The sequence below is a fragment of the Astyanax mexicanus genome, chromosome 14 (assembly GCF_023375975.1).
Source record: "Astyanax mexicanus isolate ESR-SI-001 chromosome 14, AstMex3_surface, whole genome shotgun sequence".
Classification (NCBI taxonomy): domain Eukaryota; kingdom Metazoa; phylum Chordata; class Actinopteri; order Characiformes; family Acestrorhamphidae; genus Astyanax; species Astyanax mexicanus.
Genome location: NC_064421.1, coordinates 12,438,963 through 12,462,230, shown reverse-complemented (window position 1 = coordinate 12,462,230; position 23,268 = coordinate 12,438,963). Strand labels below are relative to the sequence as shown.

Sequence of the window (23,268 nt, the reverse complement as noted above, 5' to 3'; positions counted from 1 at the left end):
GTCAAAGCTATACACTATACTACTAACTACGGTGCATTATTTATTTATTTATTTTTTTTAAGTAAGGTTTTTGTGTTTTTGGTATCAGCATTAAATTAACTAACTTTATATGGGGGACTTTTGTGTAGACTCCAGAGCCGGTGTGCGGCGAGCCTGCTTACTTCCCATCTCCCCTGTTATATCAATAATGACTTGAACCGCTAAGGGGAGCAGGCGAGCGAGTCCAAAATGAGTGGGGGCGAATGGAGCTAAACGGCTAAAAAATCCCATTTAAAATTAGTAACCAACCGCTTGTGTGGGATATTCCTTTGATATCGTATGATAAAGTCTTTAGCTAAAACGCAAAGTAAATGTACCTGTATATATTCTATTTTTCTACTACAAACTATTTTGTACAATAAGTTAATTAGCGTCACTGCTACTGTGGGCTGACTGCTCAGTGAGTGAGCACTAAAGAGTATAAAACTATTATAACTGGAGTTTAAAAACTTTTAAATATGTGTTTTTGACAATGATGCATTTGATATTGTTCTGTTTTGAGTAAATTGGTGCATTATCTTCAGTATTATTAAAGGGCCTCTAATAGCATTGAGACTCAGATGGTTGGTTTCTGCATATTGTGAAACTTATTGTGCACAGCTGAACCTTAGAGGGCGCTGCAGAGGCGGAAATGATCACAATAAAAGCGTTTTTTAAAGTTTAGGAAATGTTTATAAAAAAATTAAGCAAGGACTAGTATTTTTCACAACTTCAAAGAAACACATGTAAAAAAAATATGGTTTAGGGTTCAGTGGCTCTTTAAACCTTTATAAACTCTGATTTTATATACTTTGCTAGACTGCGCACTCTAGAGGTATAGCAAACCCGGAAGACATTCTCAGGTAAGTGGGGGATCTCCTGTGTAAAGACTCTTTGGCCGGAGCCTCTCCGCCCCAGTGTTTCTGTGTTCACGGCGGCTGTGGTTATCAGGTTAGTAGGATTTGTGTTTTTTTTTTTCCGCTGAATTTACGGATAGCTGATGTAACTCGGCTGAGCGGTACTAATGAACTGTTATTAACGCGCTGTAGTTCAGTTTTAGTGGTTTGAACTGGGGGTTTCTGGGCCATAGGGTTTAGTTCAGAGCACAGCTGGCTAACTGAGGCTAACAGGCTACAGCTAAGCTAACTGCTTTGCTCCCATTCACACCCACGGCACCAGCGCCTCCAGTAACAGCCCGGCTTCGATTCGCGTTTAAATCATCGGCTGTTCACTTAACCAGCCGCTTTATACGCTGTTATGCGGGTTATTTACAGTATAGATGAGAGAAGATTTAATTAATGTGAGGGGTTTGCCTCAAAGTATATAGCAGCTAGGTTAGCTAGTTATTTCTAGCTGTAGCTTCCCTATCATTACTAGAGTAAGTGAGCCTGTTAAATCCAGTGTTATTTATCCAGATAAACAGTGTGCTCATATTCATGTTAGCTAGGGTTAAAGTTTCACTGTGAATCTGTTAACCTGTCATTTATGCCCTGTAATTCTGTCTTGATCCCTTTCTAAATGTACCTTAAGATATATATATATATATATATATATATATATATATATATATATATATATATATATATATATATATGTATTAAACACAGAGTGATCTATTTAATGCGGTTATTTAAGCCAAAACCCCCAAATCAGTGTCTCAGAAAATTAGAATATTGTATAAAACCAAGACTATTTGGCAGTGTGGGCAGTGTTCCAAGTCCTGCTGGAAAATGAAATCCGCATCTCCATAAAAGTTGTCCACAAAGGGGAGGAAGTAGTGCTGTAAGATTTTCCAGGAAAACACTGCACTTTGACTTTAGACTTGATATAACACAGTGGACCAACATCACTAGACCTCAAGCAGCTTGGACTGTGTGTCTCTCCACTCTTCCTCCAGACTCTGCTCCCTTGATTTCCAAAAAAAAATAAAATTAACTGATTTTCAGTGATGGTTTGGAGAGCCATGTCATCTGCTGGTGTTGAGCCACTGTGTTATATCAAATCACTTCATGCTTTTCTCTGCTGACATTTTTTATGGAGATGTAGATTTCATTTTCCAGCAGGACTTGACACACTGCCCACACTGCCAAAAATTTGACTGATTTTTGAGTTTTCATTGGTTGTAAGCCATAATCAACAATAAAATAAATAAACGCTTAAAACAGGTCACTCTGTGTGTCACTCTGTGTGTCAGTATGGTTGTAGATCAAATACACTGGTTTAAATCCTTGTTTTCATGCTTGTGTATGTTATAATCGTCCAGGTCCAGAGAGTTCTGGCTTTTCTATGAGGTCCGAGTTATTTAAGAGTATCAATGGCGGAAGTCAATAGTGTGGTAAGTACCTTCTGATTTGATCATTATTGCTCTGTTTTCTACAATAGCTTTACCAGCAAATTCTCAACATTGCAAACAACATTGTCTGACATATATCACTAACGGACAACTTCCTGTTTTCAGATATCAGTGTCAGAATTTTTTAATTAATTAAATCAAAGAATTCTGGGCAATATCGATATCCAATATTATACGTGTGTATACATGTCTGCCAATGCCAATATACGTGTTTTGAACTTACAGAGTTGAAATCTTGGTCATATCGGCCAATGCCGGTCATTCTGAAAACAGCCGTTATTGTGTCTATGTACTTGCTGATACCAGTATCTACTTAGAATTAAGCAGTCTGGAGCAATATCTAATAGTGTAGTTGTTAATTTAAAGTAGTGCAGCAGGTAATTTTGAATTTTGTGTTTGTTTGTTTTTTTTTTTTACTTTTTAGAAAAAGCATATTTTTAATACATTTATAGATTAACCCTAACTGTAAAATGGTCTGAATCTTGCGCCCTAACCCTGAATTTATCAGTTAGAGAAGCTGTGAAAAATGTGATAACACTGAGCTCTGATGACATGGCTGTGGTTTCATGTAAGACATTGTCCACCATTAACCGCCCAGGGCATCAGTGTGTCCAACACAAGTATGGTGAATATGTGCTCTTATTTTAGAATTGTAAGGAAAAACTAGAGACAAAATTGATGGCACCAAAACAATATATATATATTTTATGTAATTGACAGTGTAAAATATGGTTTTGTGTCAACTAGGCAATTTAGAACAGAATTCTTTAAGCACAAATAATAAAAACAGTATGCTTATAAAAAGCATACCGTGTTTTCTGCAATACATATAGCTGTATTTTTCTCTAGATCAGATGATCCAGCATGGCATGGTATTGGAGTACAATAAATTTATATTGGCAAGAACCTAGCAAAACCGTATTATAAGTATCTCAATATAGGGGATATGATACAATATTTCACAATATATTGCAGTAAGCAAATGTGATATTATAGAAACTTTAGGAAAAAAATGTCATAGTATGAAAACACACTGCATATTAATAAAATGTGAATAAAAGAAAAAAATATATTTTGTATCCAATCAAAACAGTGGGATCTAATAACAGAGCCTTCTAGTGGTCAGTGGTTTAAATACAACACTAAATGAACCACTGTCTGACACCAGTCTATACATGTAAACTTGTATTTAAAAACCAATACTGTGTTCCTGAAAATCTGTACAGTATTGCAAAAAAAGCATAATACTTTGATATATCTATATTGTTTTTACCTCTACAATATAAGCTCAAGAGTAATTTCACACTGTTTTTTTTAGGAACTTCTTACTTTTTTCATGTTGTTTCTCTGTTGTCACATCTCTAAAATGTTGTCAGATGATGTTGTCACATCTTTATGAGGAAACATACGTAACTGTGTTTGCAGAATATATTCTATTTGAGGATCTTATTACTTAATTTTCCCAAATTCCTTTTTTTTATTGCATCTGCTTTAAAAATAGTGTAGGCACAATCACAGTGTTGTCTAATTTTGTACAGCACTGTGAAAAGTGGGGCTGTTCATTTTTTGTATCTCAAAAATGGTCTCTCAGTTTTGTTAAAGCATAAGAATGTTTGTTGAGGAGCAGAGAAGAAGGTGAACTGTAAATGTTTGTACAGACTACAGCTGTGTATAACAGTGTTATGGTGCACCCCACCCTTTTATGATCAGAGCCAAATTACACAGATAGGTGTGGCAGTGCAGATAAAGGTATGAAACAGCTGCAGTAGGTGGTATCTGTTACTTTCTATAGCCGGGGGAACTCCTGCCCAGACTTGATGGCACATACTAAGTGTGTGGAGCTTTTCTAAATTGCTCAGATTTTTATAGCCTAATGCAGGTTGTAATTTGGAAAGCATATTTCACGTTTTATTAGTTTTAAAGGGTGAAGGAATAGCTACGCTTCCTGACTAAAACTGGTTATATACAAAAAGGGTTGGACAATAATTTAATAGCAGAATTTATGTTTTGCTAGTTTCAGCAGTTGTTAATGGTATTTTAAAACAAATTCCTTTTTCAGATTTCTGACACTAATGACATTCATTACAGGGTGTTTTACATGAATTGGTATTATTTTTTTTGTAGATATAGACATCTGGTGTGAGAGTACTTCTCTGTGGCTTTTGTCTAAATCAGAATGATATTTTGTGTTCTAAAATTAAGAAAAATATGTTTTATAAATACATTGATAACCTAGATGTTCAATTGGAAGAGGATTTTGCTCAGTGTCTATTATCAGGATACACTGCTCACATTATTACAATTCTCTATAATCCACAGCCTCTGTGTTACTAAAGAGGATAAAATACGATTAAATAGGGGTGGGCGATATGGCTCTAAAATAATATCACGATATTTCAGGGTATTTTTGCGATAACGATATACTTGGCGATATAGGAAAACTAAAATAATTCGTTCATTTCAGGAATATAGTATAAAAGTATAACAGTATAATCATAATGTGGCAAAATAAATAATATAGCCTAAAATAGTATAATGCAGAAAATAATATTGCTGAATATTTAGTGCATGCATATAAACTGCAAACTAAAACAGTTATACAATAAATACACTTAAAGCTTCACAGTAAATAATAGACTACTTTTAAGACAGAACAGCCCTATTATCACGATATGGATTTTTAATATCATGATATTTCTGTGTCACGATATATTGTATACGATATAATATTGCCCACCCCTACGACTAAATATAAAAAGAAAACAGGAATTCTGTATTTATGGGTGCAAAGTTTCATAGAATTTAACAAGAAATATTTTTCACCACAGGTTTACCCTATTTATTTGATTATAGTGCCACCACAGGGAGTAAAGAAGCAGTAACTTTAGTAAGGGGCGAGTCTTAAGGCACCTATTTTTTGATTAAAATATGGATTTTTTTTATTTGATTTGATTTGATGTCACGCTATGATACAATCAAAATGAAACAATATATCACAATTAGTGCTGGGCAGTTTGATAAAAAATGTATATCACGGTATTTTTCAAGACTGTGCTTCAATATAGAATTGTCACTTACTGTACTTTTAGGAGTACATATAATATAAAACACTAAGGCTTTGATTAATATTGGGTTTACTTTGTCCCACAAAATACACAATATATGAATGGATCAGACTTCATTAACAACTGAAAAATGTAAACAATAGACCTTAAAAAAAGATACACCAGCAACTTTAACACTGCTTCCTTTTATAAAAATAAACATTTAAATAGTTCCATAAACACTATGAATGGACCCAAAACACTCAAAATTTAAGTATTTAAGGAGGTATTTCTCAAACGTTCTATTGCACATGTAAGACACAAGTTTAATATCAATTTACAATATGTTATTCTTAAAGCCATTAGAGGCATTAAAGTATTTAAGTAAACATTTATCAGTTTATCACAATTCCCTTGGTTCTCCAGTTAACAAATACATTTAGTTCAGTGTGCCTTAATATTATCTTTCTAGTTACAGTATTAATATATTTTAACAGGGCTATAGTTACTCATATTGCAAGGAGCAGCAGCAGAAGCTTCAGGTGGTCTGTTCTCATGTTTCTCTAGGCAGGATGGAGTGTTTGACTCTACAGAGCTGAGCTACCATTACTCCAGTGTGTTAGCTTGTTATGCTAGTTAGCGAGCTGTGCTAGTATGCTTTTTCAGCGCTTCTAGCTCTTCTAGCGGTATGGCGGTATGTGAAAAATGCATACCAGTTGTAATTTCCCCTCTGGTACACCATATGAACCGGTATACCTCTCAGCACTAATCACAATATTGATATTTTGCTCCACTTCTACTGTATGAAGCATACAGATTTCTCTGGATAGAATATTTAGTTTGTTATAAATGTTCTTGATTGTGTGTGAGTCTGCTGATTTGGGTTGATCTGATCTTTTAATGTTCGTAGCATTTTGAAAATAATTTCTGAAATTTATTTCATCTGCAGTCCACTGATGGAACAGAGGCCAACCGGCACACTGACATCGGGAACCCCACCAGTGCTGTCCAGGCAGGACCCGAGCTCAACGGCCAGCCTCCCTCTGCTCGGCCTCCTCAGGTGGTCACCGACAGCGAGGAAGAGGAGGACGAGGAACTGACCTTGAAATATGGAGCCAAACACGTTATCATGCTCTTCGTCCCGGTCACCCTGTGCATGGTTGTGGTCGTGGCAACTATCAAGTCTGTCAGCTTTTACACACAAAAGGACGGACAGCAGCTGTGAGTAGAGCTGGGCGATATGGCCCAAAAAAATATTCGATTTTTACAAAAAAAAAAAAATCTAATTTTCGCCTACTATAAAATCAAAATAAAGAAGATTTAAAAAATGGTTAAAAACTAGTTTTTATTTATTTACTTTTCACTTAAATGCCCCCTTTTGTGTTTAAAGTGCAACCAGAAACAAGCAAAGGTACACGTTTAGGTACTGACACAATGCACCCTCAAACTTAAAAAATAAATAAATAAACCCGCCCTCAAAAAACAAATAGAAAGAAATAAAATGGTGCCCTTTTTGATAAAACTTACAAAATAGAAAACAAGTACAATTTAATATGCTATTAAGTAAAGAGTTTTCCCCATTGGGCTTGAATTGCAAAACAAAGCTTTTAAATAAGTGCCAGTGTTCTATAAAATGAGATGATCTTTTCTCATGAATATGCATAAAATCATAAACTGTAATTTAAATGGGGAGCTAGAGCTAGAGAGGGGCGGGGTGCGCGCGGGAGAGAGGGGCGGGGTGCGCGCGGGAGAGAGGGGCGGGGCTAAGCTCAGTACAGAAGCCCACAGAGGAGCGTCGGTAATGAAATCGCCCAGCTCTAGCTGTGAGTATGAACACACCTTGTAACACACCTGCAGTTAGTGCTAAAAGCACTGTGTTGGCTTTTCTTAAAGGCAGGGGCTAGAAACTCACCTCTACTTTGGTATTGTTATTGGTATCCAGATGTAAGAATTTTTTATCACTGAGGATGTGGGTCAAATAGTTATTGCAGTCATAATACACTGATTAATCCAGAGTAAGCCAATTTGAAAATTGTTTTAGAGCTTAAGAATAGGTTTGTAGAAACATGTTGCTGTCAAATAAAAAAAAAACATGTAACATAACTAAATGCGTGATCATTATTTAAAAAAACAACAGTTCTTTACATTTGTTTTAATAGTTTATCACCAACAGGCTGATAAATATGGTAGATTCCCCTGTAAAATTATAAAAGGAAATAAAATCCCTACAGATTTTTTCCCCAATTTACCATTGGATAATACAAAGGTCTCACATGGCAGCTGTGATAAAATGCCTAAGACACTTTATTTATATAGAAGTGAAAGTGACGCACTGTTTTCTGATATCACTTACATGATAAAACTCTTCTCAGTATCCCACTGCCACTCAAAAACCTGTTCAGTGTTTGGTGTAATATTAATCTGGAGAATCTCTCGCTATCTTTAATAAACTCCTGAAGACAGAGCTCTTCAAAGAGCACTTTCTCTCCTAACACCTCTAACTAACTACCTTCCACTACCAGATCAGGAGGATCTCTTGCTATCTTTAATAAACTCCTGAAGACAGAGCTCTTCAAAGAGCACTTTCTCTCCTAACACCTCTAACTAACTACCTTCCACTACCAGATCAGGAGGATCTCTTGCTATCTTTAATAAACTCCTGAAGACAGAGCTCTTCAAAGAGCACTTTCTCTCCTAACACCTCTAACTAACTACCTTCCACTACCAGATCAGGAGGATCTCTTGCTATCTTTAATAAACTCCTGAAGACAGAGCTCTTCAAAGAACACTTTCTCTCCTAACACCTCTAACTAACTACCTTCCACTACCAGATCAGGAGGATCTCTTGCTATCTTTAATAAACTCCTGAAGACAGAGCTCTTCAAAGAGCACTTTCTCTCCTAACACCTCTAACTAACTACCTTCCACTACCAGATCAGGAGGATCTCTTGCTATCTTTAATAAACTCCTGAAGACAGAGCTCTTCAAAGAGCACTTTCTCTCCTAACACCTCTAACTAACTACCTTCCACTACCAGATCAGGAGGATCTCTTGCTATCTTTAATAAACTCCTGAAGACAGAGCTCTTCAAAGAGCACTTTCTCTCCTAACACCTCTAACTAACTACCTTCCACTACCAGATCAGGAGGATCTCTTGCTATCTTTAATAAACTCCTGAAGACAGAGCTCTTCAAAGAGCACTTTCTCTCCTAACACCTCTAACTAACTACCTTCCACTACCAGATCAGGAGGATCTCTTGCTATCTTTAATAAACTCCTGAAGACAGAGCTCTTCAAAGAGCACTTACTCTCCTAACACCTCTAACTAACTCTAACACTACTTCTAACCTAATTTCCTTCTTCCCCTCCTTCACTTCTCTATCCTATTATTTCCCTTCAACCTCCTTTAGGCCCTGTCTAAAGATGTTTTACCTTTAACTTCTATTACTTTTCTACTTGACTATTGTAAGTCGCTTTGGACAAAAGCGTCTGCCAAATGTAATGTAATGTAATCTGGCAATTGTTCTTTTTATTCAGATTTAAAGTGACATTATTGGACCAACAGAAAAAATCCTCTAAACAATTTGTACATTGTCTTCCATTAAAAGTTTAAAAAGCTATGTTCTCCACCTGTAAAGCTGACATTTTAGAGACTACGTTTTTAGATTACTGCGTGGACATGTTTAAAAAAAATGATTGCTTTAGTTGCTGGTTTCTATCATTGACTTCAGTTCTTGGAGCATGATGTGGTTTTGGGTTTCTTCCTCTAGGAGGAGCTAAAGTATCAACTGAATACTAGAATCTGCTTCATTTCACCCAGTTCTCCTGTTTTTTCTTGTCAATGTCACTACAAATTAATTACAAATAATTAAAGTATCTTAAAAACTGAGAAGTGGGTGAAAACATTAGAAGCTGTTTCACAACACGGGTTGAGTTGTGTTGATGTTAGTAAAAGTGGTTAAATGTGGTCAAGGTTAAAAGATTTTATGATTTGTGTTTGTACTCCTTCTATATCGTCGCTGTTCTATGAAAAACACTTATCACCATTTTTGTCAATTTTTAGTTCACTACATAATTTGAACAGACAAACTGTCCCTTACACTGTGCCAAAAATTCTTGATGAACAGACCAATAGAAACTCTTCAAAATTACCTGAAATAAACTCTTTTTACATTGACTTCCACTGAAAGTTTCCAAAGTTTTTTCTCTCTACTGTAAAGTTGCTGTTTTGGAGATGAGTGTTTTTCATTGGACAGCGATGATATGCTCCCTCATAAAGTCATTTTGCTTTTTCTTTCTAGGAGTGTATAATCACAGTCAAGTTTAAACTGATATTAGAAGCTAATGTAATGACATTTCATTGCTTGTTCAGGATCTACACTCCTTTCCGCGAGGACACGGAAACAGTAGGTCAGAGAGCTCTCAACTCCATCCTCAACGCCACCATCATGATCAGTGTGATAGTGGTGATGACACTGGTACTGGTTCTGCTCTACAAGTACCGCTGCTACAAGGTAGAGTTTCTGAAAAACGGATGTTAAGCCATAAATTATTGTGCTGGATTGTTCAGCTTGAGGGACACAAACCAACAAAAATATTGATTTTCTTTAAAGTCTTAAGTATACGATTCTTTATTATGGTTTTAACACCAAGAATACACACCAAATTAATCCAGAAATCAACTATTCAACATATCATGATCATCAGTAATGCAATCTGTGCACCAGTGATTGGAGTTGCATTACTGGTATTAAGTAGATATCATCTATAACCTGATTTTATTATGGTTATTCAAAATATAAAGAGTGTAAATTGTTACTTTGAACTTTGGACATGATATAACACAGTGGACCAACACCACCACATAACATAAACATAAACTCTCCTCCAGATAACCATCATTCACAATCAGTAAATTTTACATTTCATTTGTAAATAAAGGGATCAGAGTCTGGAGGAAGAGTGGAGAGACACACAGTACAAGCTGCTTGAGGTGTAGTGTGAAGTTTCCACAATCAGTGACGGTTTGGAGAGACATGTCATCTACTGGGGTTGGTCCACTGTGTTTTATCAAGTCTAAAGTCAGTGCAATGTTTTCCTGGAAAATCTTACAGCACTTCATGCTTCTTCCCTCTGTTGACAACTTTTATGGAGATGGGATTTCATTTTTCAGCAGGACTTGGCACACTGCCCACACTGCCAAAAGTACCAATTGGTCTTATATAATATTCAAATTTTTTAGACACTGATTTTTTGGGTTTTCATTGGCTGTAAGCCATAATAATCAACAATAAAATAAATAAAAATATATATATTACATCCGAGTTTATTTTAAGCAGAAGTATTTTTGTATCATGATTTTTCTTGTGGTTGCATTATCCCCGTATTTATTCTTAGCATGTTGATGTTACAGGTTATTCACGCCTGGCTGTTCTTCTCCTCCCTGCTCCTGCTCTTCTTTTTCTCCTTCATTTATCTCGGGTGAGTTTGATTGTTTGTCATCCGATGTAGATGCCGTCTAATTTAACATGTCAGTTCTATTAGAGTAGCTATGTAAATCTATAATGACACTGCTGTTTTACAGGGAGGTGTTCAAAACTTACAATGTGGCCATGGACTACTTCACACTGGCAGTGATTATCTGGAACTTCGGGGTGGTGGGAATGATCTGCATCCATTGGAAGGGGCCGCTTCGCCTGCAGCAAGCCTACCTCATCATGATCAGCGCCCTCATGGCCCTGGTTTTCATCAAGTACCTGCCAGAGTGGACAGCCTGGCTCATCCTGGCTGTGATCTCTGTCTATGGTAAGTAAGACTTTATTTGACTGATGTTTACAGGGATTGTTTATGTATTATGTTTTTTTTTTATTCTTTTAAATTAAAGCAGCAAAACCATTAACAACTTTACTGTTGTTACTGAACTGTGACTGTATATATCTATATACACACAATGCATTTGGAACTTTTTTCAGACCTTCCATTTTTGAACGTTGTTACATTTTTGTACAATTTATTTATTTATTTATTTTTTTCATTAATGGAGTAGCATTCCAGTAAAATACCATTCAATTCGTGAGACTGCATCTGAGATCCAAACAGGAAAGATATTATTTTTTATAAAACAAAGTCTTGAACTAAACATGAGAAGTCACATCTTAGATAGAGCCAGGTTTCCTTAAAGGTGCACCCTGACATTTCCATTATCAAAACACAATGTTATCACTGATACACAGGAAAATACAGTTATTTTAGTAACTCGCTGAGTGGCACAAGAACAGAAATAGAAGTGTTTTAGTGAGATGCACATAAAAGTGTGTACAGATCAATGTGAGGACTTGTAGACATTTAGCTCCATCTCTTTTTTTTCTTAAATGCCAATGATTTCTTCCTTTGGAATTTGTTCAATTTATGAAGCTGTTGGGATCAATCATCATAAATGTACAGCTTTTAACAATTCTGCTGTTTACAAACAAGTTCTGAATTATTATATTGGATTATATTTTTGATTGGACACTTTTTCCCCCAGTAACTAATTAAAGTTTTGGTAAATGGGGCCCAATTTTCAGATCTACTTTATTTCATGAGTAAATTTTATTTATCTCCTCTCAGCCACTGTCCACCAAAAACAGTGTTTCCATAGAGTTTCCACCCCTAGAACAGTCAAATTGATAAGTTTTTTTGGATAATATATTCTTCCAAAATTAATTCTAATGAACAGTATTATTGGCATTGTAAGAGCACAGCATAAGAATTCATTTAAACAGTAACTTTTAAGTGTCCGTGTTAGAATAGACATGTTTATTTAAACCTTGCTCTGTTTAACATATTGGCTCTTTTGTGTTAATTGTCTCCTCTTACTAAGTGCGGTATTGAGGTCATCAAAAATGACCGGGGTCATATCCATAATATTGTATATGTTTATAACATGGTAATGTACGGAGTGTGATAATTGTTTGTGGTTTTTCTCCCTCAGACCTGCTCGCTGTACTGTGCCCTAAAGGACCTCTTCGCATTTTAGTTGAAACAGCTCAAGAGAGAAATGAGCCGATGTTTCCAGGCCTTATCTACTCATGTAAGACTTTAAAATGACATTTTACTTCACTTGTTTTAGCACTTTCACAGTTGAGTGGCTCAAAAATACATATAATGCTCTTATTTTTACTTTTTTCAATGAATGTGCTCTTTTGCTTTGTGTAGCGACCATGGTGTGGCTGGTTGGTATGGCAGACAATGGGGAGACCAGGAATAACTCTTCCTCCTCCTCCTCACCTCCCCCTCAGCAAGAGAGCCATGGTGAGTCTTCAGGCTTTTTCTCAATAGTGTGTGTTTTACCTGCATCTGTCGGCACTTGTTTAGTCAAATGTGAAAGCAGCTTCCAGGGTACTGATCTCAGGTCCTCCTGAAATCAGTGATCGGGGGTTCACTTCTAGTGGACCGCTACAGGTGTGTAAGCTATCTGCTCCTATTGCTGTGTGTGGGGTTGCTTGATTGGTTCATTTTGACATTTGACTGCTTGGACTTTATTCGTCACTTTATTTCCTTCTGCAAGTATACCAAGCATAGCAAGGAGCACCCCCTGACACAAAAAGACAAGGGGCCCTCACACAACAGGGCAGATTGCACCTTGGGCAGTCCTCAATATAGCTGAAAGATGAGGCCATACGAATAAGTTATAAATATACAATTATTTATTGGTAATAAATGATAAAAGTTTTAAATTGGATGCTCAAGCCCATGCTTGAAGAAACTCACAGGTTCACAGGTTTGGTGCATATTTTCTAACATCGAAACTGCCTCAAAACATGTGAAAATGTCAATAATAAAACAAAATAATAATAATAAACAGATCAGAAACTATAGGGCTCTGTACCTCCAGTTCTCAGTTCCTAATAAAGCTACACTTTCATGGGACTAGAGTAAGGTCAGCTTTGTGGAGTGAGTGTGAATAGTGCCCCTGCACGGTAAAATGCTCTGTCCTTCACTACTCAAGAGTTTGCATCCAATCAAATAGTAAACATCAGAAAACCAAAAGCCAAAGTGTGCTCTCACCGTTTTGCAAATCTGTATACAGAAAATTGATGAATAAAATTGTGTTGTAGATCCATGGTGTATTTCTTATATATGAAATCAAGCCAATATAGCAAGAATGAGCCTTTTCCTGAATCAAGCCTAAGTTTTGCCTTGGGTTTTGCATGTTACACATCCTTTGCATGTATGTGTCTGTGTTCTGTGTCTGTGTAAAGACTGCACTTGTTAATTAAAACGGCATGCACTGTTTGTTGATTTGATCTTCTTCCCTCTTCTGAATCTGGACCTCACTTTAAGGTCTCTTGATGTATCCTGTAGTTACCATGGCACCGACAGCCCAGCCAGAGGATGATGGGGGTTTCACAAACGAATGGGTGGGCCAGCAGGAGCAGCGCCTGGGCCCGATACAGTCCACAGATGAGAGCAGGCGTGAGATCCAGCAGATGGCCTCTGCACGTCCACCTCCTCCAGATGATGATGAAGAGAGTGAGTGTCAGCTTGGCTCAGGCTTCAGCCATGCCCAACTCCCAACCTGCCAGTTTTTTTTGTTGTTGTTCTACTCCAGCCTAGAGCACACCTGAGCTGGGTAATCAAGGGCTGCAGAACTCTTGATGACCTGGTTCAGCATGTCAGGACTGTAGAGTACAACTAACTGACTGTGACTGGCTAAGATTTCCTCAGGGCTGGGTTGAGAACCTGTCAAAGGGTTTTTCTGAATAAAAAAAACAATAATTTATTAAGCTGTACTACCTCCTATAATTTAATTAGTTCACTGTTTTTGATTTATATAAAGCATATACACAACAATGAACTTCTGTTACCTCCAAATACCGTCCCCATTTGCCTCTACTGTCCATAATACCTCATATTCACCTATACAGCCACCTATACACTTTCCTTTACTTCACATACTTTCCTACATTGTCCTGTACTCCCATATACACTTATAGGGGAGTATAGTACTCTTACCTTACCTTATACTTCCTGTACTACCATCTACACCCCCTATATTCCTTATACTTTACTATAGAACCCTGCACTCCCCTATACTAAACTACACTCCCTATAATCCCTATATTACTCTACACTCCCTTATACTACCCTGTACCACCCTATACTGCTGTACACTCCCTATAGAACCTCTACACTATTCTATACTTTGCTACAGTCCCCATGCTTCACTATATTAACCTCATCTTCTCTCCCTATACTTAACGCACGCTCTATTTAACTACTATGCTACCCTCTACTCCTCTGTACTACCCTATACTATCCTTTACTCTCTACACTACCTTTCACCCCTATACTCCCTATATTTAACTATATAACACTATACTACCCTACACTCCCTATAATCCCTGTTAGGGCTGGGCGATATGGAAAAAAATCTTATTACGATATAGTTTTTCATATCAGCCGATATCGATATGTATCACGATATAAATCAAATCACTTTCTGTTACACTTAAAGGTTTCTATTTTTACTCAGAAGTGACAGAATAAGGGAGTTATGGACAAAATCACTAGCAGGCTCAGAGCCTTGTGGACAGACACTAGGATGTTAACATCTTGCCAGGTGGGTACAGCTTTTAAATTAATTTTAAAAAGGGGACAAATATATAAACTAAAAAATATGTAAGACCCTTTACATTATATGTCTGTTTAATTTAAATTGCAATAACACTTTATTTATTTTTATAAAATTATATTTAATCAAAAGATCATTCCCCTCCCTGAATGCAGGCAACTACATAAAGCAAAATACAAGAGTATATCACAGTGTTCATTTTGACAGGTGATTTTGATACAGTCTTAGTCTTTTCACTAAAATGTATAATAGTTTTAGTTACATTTTAGTCTATCGGATATTATTAGTTTTAGTCAGATTTCAGTCTAGTTTAATTTTGGTCATATAAAAAGTATGTATTACATATGTTTTACTGTTTTTCTATTTTCTATTTGTTGTAATTTTAGATAATTTACTGCTTATGTTTTTTTTTTAAATAAGAGCCTTTAGTTTTTTTTTCATTTAAATTAAGCTAACATTTAAATATTTAAAAAAAAAAGTGGCCTATAATGGAGGTGGGAGGAATAAAGTCAAGTTTCTGAAATGATCCACTTCTACTGCAGTACAGATTTATACTAACATTACTGGCTTTCAGTAGACTAGACTTACATTACTTAAGTGTATTTAAAACTCCAGTTCAGTAACAGCAATGTTTAGCTCAGTTCAAATACAGCTAGACAGATTATATAATCTTCTGTATTTAGTAAAATATCCAGCATAACAGACTCTCTATCTGTTAAAAACTATAAAACACAAAGACAGAGGAGAATGCTGCCCTCAGGGTTTTCTAACAGAAACAGTGAGAGTTAGGAAAAAAGATGGAAAGTGCTTCCTTTCTGTGTGTTTATATACTAACCCCTCACTCGTGCTGAAGTTAACCTTAATTTACACGAAACGTGGATTAACACGGCTAACGTGCGTTACCCATTAGTTTATTAGAATGTAAAAAGCAGTGAAAGCATCTTAGCTAATGATGACAGATTGCACAGATCCCTTTTACACCTAAACATCGCTAACTTTAAACTGGAGACAAGCTAATCTAACTAGCAGCAAACAGAGCAGCGTTTACCTGCCTTCAGAAATCTGAACAAGCTCACCTCTCTAAATATCTTGGAGACGCATGCCTCATATTTAAAAGGTGAGTTTTCCAGTGTAGCGCCGCTGAATAGTATAAATGAAGTTTATCCAGTAAATGGGAGAGAAGGAGCCGCTATGTGAGGAGTTCAGAGTGGAGGGGCTCGGGGGGTGGGGCGGAGGGGGATGGTGGAGAGGGGAGGGGAGGGGTTGTACTGGGCTGAGCAGCAGTTCAGCGTGCTGCCTGATCTCGTGCTGCGCCTTTTCACAACGCTACTTAAACGGGAAATAGAAAATTTAGTTTATCGAATTTCTCGCCCCGACTTATCGCGATATATAGTTTCCTCGATAACTATCGATATCGTTTTATCGCCCAGCACTAATCCCTGTACTACCATGTACTCCCTATACTTCTCTATAATTCCCTGCACTCTTATACACTACCCTACATTCAAAAGAACTATCCTATACTACCCTATATTCCCCTATACACCATATAAATTACTATATTACCCAGTGCTCCTCTGTACTACCTACACTTTCTACAATCCCTATATTATCTTATACTCCCATACTTACTGCCATGTATTGCTCTATAATCCATAAAAATCATTTTCTTAATGAAACATTCTCTATCACAACATATATTGATACTGAATTATTGTTATTATGGAGTGTCGTAGTTTGTCTTAGCTTTTTATGTCGCATTATGGTTATTCCCAAAATTGGACATTTTAAAACTGTTTTTCCAAGATAAACTAGAAACATTGCAGCTGTGTCGCTTACCCACGTCTGTAGATGCCACTTTTTATTTTGCTGTTAAATTAAGGGAATAGACTGCAGATGTGAAAATCCCCCAAAATCAGACAACCTTTTAATGTTGGCAAATTACTGTTTTTGTAAACATTTTAGCTGACAACCAAATTTTAAATGCTGCTATAAATACTGATGTGGATCAAGACTCTTTTAATTCAAAATGACATGAAAAAACCAAATGCTGTTTATTTTACTAACTAGTGACAGAAACTCCATGGAGTGTTTTTGAGTGCTGAAGCCTCATAAGACATTTTCTGACCATGCATTCAGGTTTAAATTAGTAGTTATGCCTTGCTCGTTTACGATACTCGATGATTTAGAGGTGAGGTATTAAATTGTTAATCCACTTGGCACCCCATGGGGCTGAAGCTGATTATGACTGCTGACTTCCTTGAGGTTTTTTTTTTCTATTTAGTGTTTTATAAGAACATGCATGTGTCCGCATGCTGTAGATCAAACGTTCTCATGAAAGAGAAGGTTAGGGCATCATATTTCGTAGAATTATTTTGTACTAGGCTTTAATCTGAAGATCTTAAATCCCCACCCAGTTCAACCACACCAAATACCAGTATGGAGAATGAGGTTTGCTCCGTAATTAAAGCCTAACGTTGGACATGGGGTACAATGAGAATGTGCTGTGCATGTTCTAAAGTGTGTGTTTTTGCAGGGGGTGTGAAGCTGGGTCTAGGAGACTTCATCTTCTACAGTATGCTGGTTGGAAAAGCCTCAGCCACAGCCAGCGGGGACTGGAACACAACGCTAGCCTGCTTTGTGGCTATTCTTATTGTAAGTGACTGTCAACATTCCTAAACTTAAAAACTTAAACTTAAAAAAAAATCAACTAATACTTTTCAATATGGGTGGACATGTGGAAGCTCACGGGTCACATAATCACACAGAAATCATTAGCAGTATAACAACACTTTGTGATATATATGTAGGACATTAACAATCCAAGCAGTTTTAAATCATGAATAAATCATTTAGTTTACATTTTATTCTCTGTAGTTACAGAATAAAAGCTGTAAAAGAGTGTAAAATAGCTAGAATTCTAATGGTCATATCCAGTGTTAAACTGCTTTTTTAAAAGAACTGTCCAGTCCACAGACTGCACTGTTCTTTCCCTTTGTACATCACACTCATGTGGCAGCTATTTCTATTGAAATGAATAGAATGCAATTAGATTTAGATATATAATTAGTTTTTGTAGTTTATAAGGAAGTATCTATGTAATTCATAGATTTGATCTATACATTCATATCATTGTAGATCTCAGACATTTATCTTAAAGGAGAACTGTAAAATGTACTGGTGTAGTGAAACATGATAAGGAGTACCAGCCTTTGTTGAATAGCCCACCTCTGTTCTTCTGCAGCTTTCGGAGATCTAGTAATTTTGTGCTTTTGGCCCAGCACTCTTTACAATGAGCACTTTGGGGCATTTACTTTCCCCTGCAAAAAAAAAAAAAAAAAAAAAAAAATCACTTTTCACACTGTTATCCAGGCTCAAAGTAGCTTCACACCTCATTGTTAGAATCTGGAGAGTTACAACATTTAAAAATGAGGCGTTAATATCTTTTTAAAAATGCACTCTGTTTACAACCCATAGCGTAAGCTAATCTCCGGGCACTGCCATCACTGCACTTTAAGATGGCAGTGCCCGGAGATTAGCTTAAGCTACTGGTTGTAAACAGTGTTTTTTAGTAAGCTTCTTGAGCATTTGAGCAGCTTTACAAAACACCTTTTATTTCTGTAATAATCTGATCAATAATTTGAATTTGCAGACGTCTAAAAAAAAAAAACTAAAAAAAAACAAGAACAATACTGACCAGCTGCAATAGATTTTAGTGAAAGACAGCAGGTGGCTTCGTCCTTCTTAATAAAAATTAGAATCTAGAATTAAACAAGTCTGAAAGCCTTGGTAAAAATCACTTTATCACATCAGATCTAGAATGTCCTGGTTCCCTACATTGTTGTCTAAGTGTTCTCTGGCTCCGTAGAGCTTTCACACCCAGCTAGACAAGGTGTGACCATTCAGTGACAACCCAGTAGTTTCTCAACCGTAAACAGTAATGATGGCCATTCATAGCAGTTTATGCACGTCATAATGGCCACTTTGATCCCTGCCTCACTGCACTGTTATCAGTGGTGTTTTTGTGCTTTTACCTTTTTTTGTTTGTTTTGTTTGGGTAACCCCCAAAATTACACCCCTAGTTTGATCCAGAATAATGATAATTTCCAAATAACCCTCCCTTAATACCAACTAAAATCTCCCACCCTCTCAGCACATTTCAAATATGCACACTAGGGTATGGAGGCAGGGTGTAGTGAGGACCAGGCAGGGTATATCAGAGCCAATCAGAGCCTTCCTGTTGCTTGTATCACTTGATGTCAGAGTCATTTTCAAATTGAATTGGATGAACTGAATTGGTTACTGTTTAGTGGCTAGTTTACAGATCATCTCTGATGACACTCTGTGTTTACGATATGGACCAAAAATAAAATGTGGGATAATCCTGTGGATATTACAATATCGAGGTGAAACAGAGTTAGTTTAAACTGGATCAGTGACCATCTGAAGCCTAAAAGAAGACCCACACCATGCAACTATTTGTTTGGATGATACACTCTCCCAAAAATAATTGTGATTAAATTATATTGTTGTCATGTAAAGACAATTATGCTAGTGATATAATAATAAATTAGCTCAATTATGTGAACACACTTTTTAATTAAGGAACTTCAGACATTATTATTCAAATATAAGTATAGAAAAAATATCCTAAATAAACAAAACATAAATAAAATGAAATGCAATTTTTTTTTATACTAGCAAATTTACGGTAATATGCCAGTATTGCCCAAAAAAACGAGTGGTGTCAATCGATTAAAACATTTAATCCTTATAATCTCAACAATATTCTGTTATTAACTGCAATTAATTGCACTTGTTCTTCTTAAGACACCGTTTTTTTGTATTAAACAGAGTTGCAAGCTGCAAGCAGTGAACGCTGCACATACCCTGCTCTAAGTGTGTAAACAGCATGGAGCAGCAGAGAAAACGCTTGTTCATGTGCAGTATATAATCAGGCTAATATATCATATTAATCTGGGCCTTATTAGCAGTTTAGTTCAATTAAAAAAAAGTACATTTGACAGATCACATTCTCATCACAAGCCAAACGCTCTAGAAAATTGGGCAGGGGGATGGCAGATTATGACGGATGTTGGGATCAAACTTGGTGGCGTTATTCAGTCCTTTAAAAAAATACTAACTTGTTAATGATTTCAAATTAATCGTCTGCACTTTAACGTTGACAGCCCTGCAAAAATGACTGATAATCATGTAGTTTTATTGTAGGATAAGTCAAAATAGTAATCATTAGGGGTTTTACGATTCTCTAAATCCTCGATTCGATTTTATTTCCGATTTTAGGCTCACGATTTGATTCTTGAGTTTCTTTTCTCTTTTTTTTACAGCAGAGAGGCCTGTTACAGATAAGATATATATGTAATGCCATTTAGTGGCTGTTTTTGGTAGCAGCAGTGTGCACTATTAAAACAGCAATGTGCAACATAAAATAAATAATAAAAAATACAGAAACAATCATGTACAAAATAATAGAACAATTAGAGCCTTAACAAAGTGAACTCTATCCTACTAAAACAGTTAAACATGAAAAATAAGACTCGGTCCCTGAGAATGACAAGTTTTTTTTCTTAAAAAAAAAAAAAGATATATTATGAACTTTATCTGAGAGAAAGATGATCCTTAAGGTACCAAAACTATTAACATATTTGAGGCTAGACAAAACAACTGTTTTAGAGGGAGGGATCGTTGATCATCTTTTTGACTTCGATGCTCGAGTCCATGACATAATTTCAATCGATTCCGATAAAATATCGAAATCGTGACACCCCTAGTAATCATCGTGACAGGCCTACATAAAAGTATCTGTCTGGCTCTTTATAAAAATGGCGCAACAACACTCAAAATGAACAACTAAATGTTTAATTGCACTACTTTACATTAACAACTACACTATTAAATAATGCTCCTGATTGCTTAATTCTAAGTAAGTATCTTATCACTATGTAAATAAATACCTGTCCTCGTAATCACTTAGGAAAAAATGGTACAGATGCGTCCCTAATTATCAACAACCCCAACAAGAATTCTCCAAATGTGCTAAGAAGATGAGAGACCTGCTAATATACAGGGTGAATGTACTATTTACCAAAATGCCACTCTGAGTTTGTTCTCTCTTTAACAGCATCCAGAGGTCTCAAATTATTTTCAAAAAGCTTTTTTAGGAAATCTGCATTCAAAAATAGATGAATGTGGTTGGGAAAATAATTAGTCAAAATAAGATGGAGTTTTTTACCACAAATAACATCATGACTGTCATTAGGTCCCTGTGAGTGCTGTATATCATCCTTCCTCAGAGACCATGCTCCTTGTAAACTTGAACATATGGGTTGTAAAATGGGTTTGTGTGGTGTAGTGGGTAACAACACTGCCTTCCTAGTGGCAGAGTCGGATATGATTCCATGAGCAAGCAAAAACACCACTTTATTTTTTTTCATCTGCTTATTATTTCTTTATGGAAGTTTATATCACTGGTTGTTGATGCAGATGAATGTTATTTATAGTGTCCTGCTTTCAGTTATATTATTATAATATTGGTTATATTATATTCTCTTTTGTTTCTCTTTCTTTCTTCTCTAGGGTTTGTGTCTAACCCTCCTTCTCCTGGCCATTTTTAAGAAAGCCCTGCCAGCTCTGCCCATCTCCATTACCTTCGGTCTCGTCTTCTACTTTGCCACAGATAATCTTGTGCGCCCATTTATGGACCAGTTAGCAAATCACCAGTTCTACATATAGCAGAAGACCATGTTCTTCAACCCACACTCTACGCTCTGGCTTCTACCACTGAGGATCCGTCCCTCAGGAGGAAAAGGCGGAGGGGGAAACGTTGGCACTCCTCTGGTTTCTCTGAGCTGGGTGCGTGACTGGACTTTTTTTCTGTTTGGAGTGGAGGCCTCCAGCTATTCATTCCTTACCTCCAAATTTGATTTTCTTTCTTTGTTTTTTTTTCTTTTTATTCATCAAATGATTTCTGTAATTGGAGTTCTCCTCCAATTGTGTTAAGTTAGTAATTGTTTGGGGTGAAAGCGGTGAAAAGTGGAGGATTCGAACAAGGCAACACAACGGTTCATCACCAAAAATCCATTTACATTTACTTTAAGTCCTTTAACTTTTATCAACAAACTGTTTTATAACTGGACGAGGAACCTGCATTACTTATTTCTGAGTGAGCTGAACTCTCTCTCTGCTGCACTGAAAGGATCCAAGACTGATCTTGTGCTTTAAAGCTAAATACAGATGCAAGGCATTATGAACATTTCCAGTTAAATATACAGTATAATGCATTAAATCAGTGATCTATGACTTGTAAGTGACTTTGATTAACACGGTGGTATTTGTGTTTTTGGAGAGCGTTTTTTTTTTTTTTATCCCCTTTTTCCTCTGTAGAGTGCCTATGAATATGGTTTTGGAGTGTTATATTGGAAAAAATGACAGACCATCCATGTTTGTATGTAAAGTCTCTGCATACTGACTTATCGCTGCAGTTTGCAATAGAATTAAAAGGAAGATGGTGGACGCTACTGTTTTGCTCTCAAAGAACGCCTGGGCTCGTCATTTTTTGGAATGTGTCGTTCATAAATTGCTCCAGATTTCGACAACATTTCACCAAAGTTTGTGCGGGAGATAAAGTTTCATGCTGTGACACTTTTGTTTCTGTTTATTAGCTGTGTACTCTGTCATTTGTCTGTTCCTTTTGTAGCTAATACCTCTCGAGGTTCGTTCATTTCAACGTCTTTTCTTTTTTTCTACGAAAAAGCGGAAGTGTCTCGATTGTTTTTGTAATTGGTTTGTAACCAACTCGGATGATTCTTGAATAAAGGGGAAGCTCGTTTGAGCAACCTTCTTGGGTCTGTGGTTCAAATGTATGCTTTAGAATATTTGTTGTCAGTATGTAAAGGATAGTTTGTACTCTACCTCATGTAATACCTCATGTCTTATTTCTAAATGTGCAAAATAATGCATTTATTGAGTATTAGAAGTTGGTATACAGTATGTATGTGATTTTGGGGCGAAAAATGCCCAGAAATGCTCCTTGAGGCGAAAAGCACATTTTAGTGCATTTCTTGTTATAATATGTCTACATTATCCTAATAATAGACTGTTAATGTGCTGATTAGATCAGGCCTGTTGGAAGCTAGGAAACACTAAAGGTGCAGAGTTTAGAAACCCTGGTTTAACAAACCTTTTTAGCACCCAGTTTTAGGCTTAGAATTAAACAC

General features: G+C 36.4%; 1 protein-coding gene across 2 annotated transcripts; it reads left to right on the top strand.

The window, feature by feature from the left end:
- Window positions 1-822: 822 nt before the first annotated feature.
- Window positions 823-22,897, top strand: psen1 (presenilin 1). 2 transcript variants are annotated; one of them, XM_007257304.4, is made up of 11 exons: window positions 823-969; window positions 2,282-2,353; window positions 6,365-6,636; window positions 9,788-9,929; window positions 10,829-10,896; window positions 11,000-11,220; window positions 12,389-12,487; window positions 12,613-12,708; window positions 13,762-13,929; window positions 17,568-17,686; window positions 21,629-22,897. In XM_007257304.4, exons 2-11 carry the CDS (start codon window positions 2,333-2,335, stop codon window positions 21,782-21,784), a joined length of 1,362 nt encoding a protein of 453 aa, XP_007257366.2. In that variant the 5' UTR covers window positions 823-969; window positions 2,282-2,332; the 3' UTR covers window positions 21,785-22,897. The 2 variants fall into 2 exon arrangements, with proteins under 2 accessions (XP_007257366.2, XP_007257365.2); XM_007257303.4 differs by having other exon boundaries at window positions 13,741-13,929.
- Window positions 22,898-23,268: the final 371 nt, after the last annotated feature.